The 7,299-nt window shown below is 43.4% G+C and overlaps 1 protein-coding gene across 1 annotated transcript in view; it reads right to left on the bottom strand.

Moving 5' to 3' along the window:
• Positions 1-2,461: 2,461 nt before the first annotated feature.
• Positions 2,462-7,299, bottom strand: part of LOC101646702 (ABC-type organic anion transporter ABCA8) — an 80,635-nt gene continuing 75,797 nt past the window's right edge. Inside the window, exons 36-38 of the mRNA XM_045299487.1 lie at positions 4,340-4,511; positions 2,867-2,922; positions 2,462-2,735 (exon numbers count right to left, since the gene is read on the bottom strand). Coding sequence (XP_045155422.1) covers positions 2,637-2,735; positions 2,867-2,922; positions 4,340-4,511 — 327 coding nt within the window. The 3' untranslated portion in view covers positions 2,462-2,636. The remainder of the gene's footprint in view (positions 2,736-2,866; positions 2,923-4,339; positions 4,512-7,299) is intronic.

The raw sequence follows: 7,299 nt of genomic DNA, 5'->3' as shown, positions 1-7,299 counted from the left end.
TTATTAAGCATATCTCATGTCTTATCCCTTAAGGAATACTGCCCTGCAATTGAAACAAACCCTATGCAGCAGACTATGGAGGAAATAAATGAGAATTGAATTTTATAGAAGGTCACTTGAAGTCTCTTGGTTTCATTAATCTATTGGCAAAATAAACTCAGAGCTCTACATGTGCAGAAGGAGAATGGATTTCACCTTAGAAATGTGGCAATGTAGGGTTAGGGTTAAAAAGAAAAGAAAAAAAAGAAATGTGGCAATGATAGGTGGATGAACAATCTGGAGGAGAAAACAACGGGACCAATGTTTCCGGAGGGACATGGGAGGGGGCAGGGAAGGAAGTGATGTTAACAAACCCAGGGACAAGGGATCAACAAGTGATCCAAATCAGTGATGAGGAGGGTGTAGGAGGCCTGGTAGGGCATGATCAAGGGTAATGTAACTGAGCGGAATTACTGAAACCCAAATGAAGGCTGAGCATGATAGTGGGACAAGAAGAAAGTCAAGGGAAAGGGGGGAAAGAGCTAGGAGGCAAAGGGCATTTATAGAGGTCTTAATAAAGGCATGTACATATGTAAATATATTTATATATGAGGATGGGGAAATAGATTTATGTGCATATATTTATAGATTTAGTATTAAGGTAGCAGATGGACATTGGGCTTCCACTCAAGTACTCCCTCAATGCAAGAATACATTGTTCTATTAAACTGGTATTCCATGATGCTTACCTTCCTGACACAATCGCTGAAGACAAGTGGGTGCATAAGCAAATGTGGTGAAGAAAGCTGATGGTGCCCAGCTATCAAAAGATATAGCGTCTGGGGTCTTAAAGGCTTGAAGGTAAATATCTTTTCAAGGAGCAAATGCACTTTGGGGATTCAGGTCTATACAACTGAAATCATGGTATTTTTTCGATTAGCTCATATGCATGTGAAAGCTGAATAATTAATAAGGGAGATCGGAGAAGAGTTTATGTCTTTGAATGATGCTGCTGGTGAAGAATATTGAAAGCACTGTGACTACCAGAACAACAAACAAAACTGTACAGCTAGAATGCTCTTTAGAAATGAACATGGTGAGATTTTATTTCACAGGGACATGTTATCAAGAGAAACTAGTCCGTGAAAAAGGACACCATGCTTCTTAAAGTAGAAGTTCAGTGAAAAAGAGGAAGACCTTCAAGACATAGTGGCTGGAATAACAGGCTGGCTCACACATAAGAATTTTGAGGATGTTGTAGGATGGGGTTGTCACAGGGAGCTATATTTTGAGGAGGGGACTTTAGAGGTGAGACCCAAAAGACATTCGAGCCAGGCAGGGGACCATCAGAGCAGGTGACAGAAATCACAGGTCCTGTATTAGGGGCAGCCTTTGCCTGTTTAAGGAACAGAATGAAGGCTGATGTGGCTGGAGTCTCTGTGAGGTGGGCAGAGGTCACATTGTATAGGGATCTGTAAGCCTGAATGCATTTGGAGTTTCTTGGTGCAACAGTAGGTTTTTAAAGGGTAGATGAGTGACATGATTTAATTTGTGGTTGTGTAAAAATTGAAATATAGGGAACAGGATAGGGTACAGGAATAACTATGGCGATGCTATACTTCAGAGCCTCGGGGGAGGATAGCAGCTTAGACTAGGGCAGGAGCAGTGAGATGGAAAGATGTGGGTGGGTTCGGGACACATTTTTGTTACAGTTCTGATGAGATATAGTTCATGTATGTCATTCATTCAGCTCATTGGTTTGGATATATTAAAAGGAGTTGTGCAACCATCACCATAATCAGCTGTAGAGCATTTTATTCATTTCGTACTCATTGTTATTAGCTCCCCCTTCAACCACCAACCTCTCCAATCAAAACCAAAGAAGCTGTTAATCCAGTTATTGTCTCCTTCAGGAGGGATGGTTGGTGTCCAACTAAGGTGAAAGACGGATGGAGATGGGAAGCTGGTGTTTGACCTTGGACTGAAGTGGAGATGGATTCTCCTTCTCCTTTGTGTTTCAAAGGAGATCAGATGTGGTTCCCACATCGTTTCATTTTCACAGGAGGACAGCTCTACTTTGCCTTGGGTCAGCATGAGCCAGGGTGGACTATGATGGCAACTGACTTGCCATGAGAAAGCACACTGAATTCTGTTTTATGAAAAGTGTAATTTTTGACGTGGTCACTTAAAGTCGTACTCGATCATCAACTTTACTCCGTCTGACTAAAGAGCAGCTACATGGGCTTTCCAGTTCAGGTTAGGGGGTAAAAAGTGTTTTGAAGCTATGATGAAAAGCAAATGAAGATTTTTCTAAACAAAGATTTATCAGATTTGGAGACTTGCCTAATCTTACAAAAGAGACTCTTTATTCAGCATTATAGAGAGTATAAAACCCTGACCTGCAGTGACATAGAAGCGGTGACTGCGAGGTCTGGCTGCACCCCACTTCACCCCTCCCCCCCCTACTCCACCCCCTACTCCACCCAGCACCTTAACAGTATTTCTGAGTAAAATAAGGATATAATACTTATGACTCATGAAGAGCCATCTCAGTGTTTAAAATGTAGTGTCTAAAAACAGGCGAGTCATGATATAAAAATATATGTCTTAAAAAAGCAGCCATGGGCTTGGACAGCGCCCATGAGAATTTGGGGGCTTTAAGGCTCATCATTGGAAAGGAGCTTCCACTTCAAGGAAGGATCAATTTCTTCATCAAAATCATGCAACTCCTGCTCCTTGGAGAGTTCCAGGAAAACCTGAAGGAGACAAAGGAAGAAAGAGAGAGGACCATTGCATGGTCTCCGGTGACTCTGAGTGAGCGGAACGAAGATGTGTCATGAATTCATTACAGTTTCAAGGCTGATGTAAAGTAACTACAAGGACCCACCTGTTCCAGGGTGGACTGAGACAGGCTGTACTCCTCCAGGTCGAAGTTCTGCTTAACTGCACAAAGATGAGCTGATGTTAGAGGGTCATGTCTTTTATAACCAGATGGTCTGATAATCAGACTTATAGTATAGAGAATGGTTAAAATCTTAAACAAACAGGTGAAAGTAGCAATCCTTGGTGACGTAAAGACATCCTTCCATTGCAAATATACCAGTGCATATGTTCAGGGCTGGGATGCTTGTAGTAGGCTTCTGTGTGGGGCAGGATTAGAGGCTTGGAGTTATAGGAGGAGGCAATGCTGAGACATCTTCCCTTCCTGTATGTCAGCCAGCATTTTAGCACCTCGGGCACAGTATAAAAAAGACATAGGAGGGCCAAACATCTTGGAAAAAGAATCATCAGAAAATTAGAAAGATATCTTTGGTTGTCTAGGGAGCAGACATCCCTTCAGATCTCTTTAAGAAGCCATCACAGCATCTCAGAATTGAACTGAAAACCCTCCTCATTGACCAGAATGGACTGGGAAGGGCAGGGAGAGCCCTGATAGGAACCCAGCTCTGGAAATATGCCACCAATGGTGCCAGGCCACTCCTGGCCAGAGAGTCCATCAGGAGGACATGGGACCTAAACATGGGGGTGTTCAGCTCAAAGGATGGAAAAAAGATGAGTCATTGTGACCGCAGGTACCATCAGCAAGAGTCACATGAGCCTTTTCTAGAGCCGGGATTGTGAGTCTTTCCTAGGGCATAGGACAAGTCACAAGGGCATCCCTGAGCAGTGGCAGTGAAACAGCCCAGAAAGGGAGTTCAGATGAGCTGAGATCACAAGGTAGGATGGCAAAGAACCTGGTGACAGCTGGCCAGTTTGAAAGTACAAGTTCAAGACACTTAATGGTGGAGGCTAGTTTCTTCATCTATAGCCGAGTCTCTATGCAAATATACAAGCCGCTAGTCAATTTAATTTTTGAATTTACATGCTGAGTAGGCTTCCACTCGATGACGCTAACTTTGTTTTTTCTGAGCCTCTCCTGGCAGTAGAAAGATGAGGCTTTCAACTCTCATTAAAGGACGACAGTCTTGGAAACCCACAGGGGCAGTTCTCCGCTGTCCTATAGAGTTGATAGTCGTCAGCATTGACTCCATGGGAGTGAACTTGAGTTTTGTTTTGAGTTTGAAGCTTTCAAGGAGGGTAGTCTCCGTTCATGACCAAAGATACAACTGAGTTTTGCATTATTTTGTACATTTCTGTGCATGGCCATGACACACACACTCATGCACAGGCACATGTAGGGGGCTTCCAAACATAGTGGAAAAGGGAATCAGAAAACCATACAACATGAAAGTAAAATCACTCCACTCCACCCCTTGCTCTGCACACACACATTTATACTCCTAAAGTTCTGCTTATGTTGAGCTCATTGGCAGGGAATAACCTGTCTCAGGGGATTCCATCTTGGACCTATCTCTCTCACCTGTCTCCAATTTGAAGAAAGCCTGGGATAAAGGTCGAATGTCATCCACCGGCAGCTTATAGACCAGCAGGGAGGAATACCTGCAGAGGAGAAGGAGGCTGAGCGAGTCCATGGCAGGTGTGAGCTGACTGCAGCACCTCTCGGGTCCCCATCTGTGTAAATAAGAGTCTACCTGATGTGAGTGAACAGCCTAACATGCCCCTGTGTGTGTCTCAGAGTAGAATTGTGCTTCATAGAGTTTTTGATGGCTGGTGTTTTGTTTTGTAATACTATTTTTATTGACCTACCTCACACATTCCAATATAACCATTTCCATACCGTTCTGTTGTTCAGTTCCATTAGGTGGGCTTATCAATGCTATCAGCTCCCCTTCCCTGCTCCCCCCTCTCTCATCCTGTACCCGTAAGGAACTATCCCAGCTGTCATTATCTGAGGGGTTATCTAGCTTGACTTCCATGTACTGAATGATCTTAAATATACTCATGAACATATGCAAATGGAACATGATTAATGAGGTCAAACACACAAAGCCCTTAATAGTAAGGGAAGGAAATCTTCAAGAACTAGAGGATAGTTATGTAGTTCATCAGTGCTATACCACACCCTGGATTTATCATCCTTTCTGTGTGGTCCTTCTGAGAGGGACTGTCCAATGATCTTACATGTGGATTTTGAGTCTCTGTTGCATTCACGCACTTTCACATGGAGTTGGTTGTGTGATTCTGAACTTCTAGTACCTCTTCCTCGACATCTCACCATCACACAGGCTGGTATGCTTCTTTGATGTGGGATTTGTTACTTTTCTGCTAGATGGCTGCTTGTTTTAATTACAGCCTTTAAGACCCCAGACTCTATATTTTTTGATAGCCAAGCACCATCACCTTTCTTCACCACATTTGCTTATGCACCCATTTTGTCCTCAATGGTTGTGTCAGGAAGGTGAGTATCATACAATGGCACCTTAGTAGAACAAACCGTTCTTGTACTGAGGCAAGATTTAAGTAGAAGCCCAAAGTCCATCTGCTTCCTTGTTTCATATGCATAGATATACATATTTAAACATATATATTTTCCCCTACCCCACTGTTAGATTTACCCATCTTTCACCTCTTAGTAATTCCTCTTAGATACTATTCAATTGTTCAAACAAGAAGAGCTACACACTCCTCGCCATCGATATCAGAACACTTACTACTCCCTTGTTCCGGTCATTATTGGCTTCCCACTCCCCTTTCCCCCACCCCACCCCCCCTCCCATGATGCCCAGGAACCATCGGTGCAGTCGCTGTCTTGGTAAAGTTGATGGCTGGTGGCTTTGGGAAGATGATCACCAAGTCTTTCTTCTGAGATGCCTCTGTTTGGACTTGACCCGCCAACCTTTCAGTTAGCAGGTGTGTGCATTAACCATCTGCTCCGCACAGGGGTTCCTTAGTACCGTATTGAAATACAAGTAGTGTTGGGCAGGGGTTTTCGTATTGCACAGCTCTCTTGAGAGTTTGCATGTTCTGTGTTAGGTGCACAGGTGAGTGACTTATGTGGGCTCCTTATATGCAAAGAACATGGTAGGTATAGCCCAGGTGAAAATAAGAGATTGGCTGAAGGCAGCTCCCACTTGACTTTCTAAACTGAACTCTTGATCTTGCATATCCTGCCCCAACCAGGGAGGTTCCACCATATTGCTTCCTAAGGCTTCCCAACTAGAGTGGAAATCTAGGCACAATCCTCAGGAATTGCCATACCTCTTCCTCTCTCCTTAGACCTTCTTAATTCTCCCTCCCGGTATTATTCTAATACAGGGTAACTGGACCTCCGACTGGGACACTGGAATGCTTCAGGAATGCCGCATAAAATTATGTTCGGCGGTGAACATTTTTAATCACCCATTTCTCAGATAAATGTCTATCCTTTGCAAACCAGGAAACCTGTGATTTCACTGCATGAGCTGCAGGCATATATTCACGGGGCCATTGCTCTCAGCCCTGGCACTCACTCCCTGCCGTTCCTGATGTTCAGGATGGATCTGTCTTCAGTCATGGGCTTCACCGTGAGTAACAGCGTCACTTTCCTGTTCTGCTCCATGGAGGAAATCCCTTATCCCACCTCACCATTTGCTTTTCCACCAGCTCCTTGTTCTGAGGGCTTTTGCTGTGACTGTGAGCATATTTTCCAAAGCCACGCTTTGATTTTTCCCTTCGGCATGCTTTTCTTTTCTTTTTTTTACAAGTAAATGCATTTTATTATTTTTAACATGTAAGGAATAGCAGCAAATATTTTAAACTGTATTATCATTTAAGTCTTTTTCAAAACTATAGACTGTTATAAAAAAACATGTGGCGTTTCTAATGTACATATAAATAAAATGTATAAGAGCAAAGCAAAAGGGCCCGGAGGGGAGAAAGGGAAGTGCACAATTGTGGAGTTGTTACACTGCACCCTCAGTTGATGTGGAGCATTGTTGACTCCGTTTTCAACTCACAGAGACCCCCTGTGACAGCAGAAATGCGCCCTTCATTGGTCCAGGTTGTAATCCTTACGGGAGGAGTTGACAGGTCTTTCTCCGAGGGAGCAAGTGGATGGGCTCAAACTTGTGTATTGAACCATTGTATATATGGGGGCTCCTTAGGCACATGAAGTACTACTTTAACGATGCCACCCACTGGGGATCTTATATGATTGAAAAGACTGACCTATTTGGAATAAAATTATTAGGATTACATCCTGGTCCAGCCACTGGTGAGCTCTGCCACATGTCCCAACTATCTGTTGATTTTCTTCTTCTTTTTTGCAGTTTTATCATTATTATTAACTGGGAATTAATACATAGATCATATCATTCTTTAGTTCAATCATGTGCAGCAGAATTGTACATTTGCTACCACAATCACTTTCCAAGTATTTCTTATCTACAGGGACTCCTTGACATCGTCTCCCTTCCCCCCCCCCACCACTGCCCGTCCCCC

The sequence above is a fragment of the Echinops telfairi genome, unplaced genomic scaffold (genome assembly GCF_000313985.2).
Source record: "Echinops telfairi isolate 266 unplaced genomic scaffold, ASM31398v2 ScPeMD7_7458;HRSCAF=8496, whole genome shotgun sequence".
NCBI lineage: Eukaryota > Metazoa > Chordata > Mammalia > Afrosoricida > Tenrecidae > Echinops > Echinops telfairi.
The sequence above is the reverse complement of the archived record's forward strand: the minus strand, read 5'-3'. Positions and strand labels throughout refer to the sequence as shown.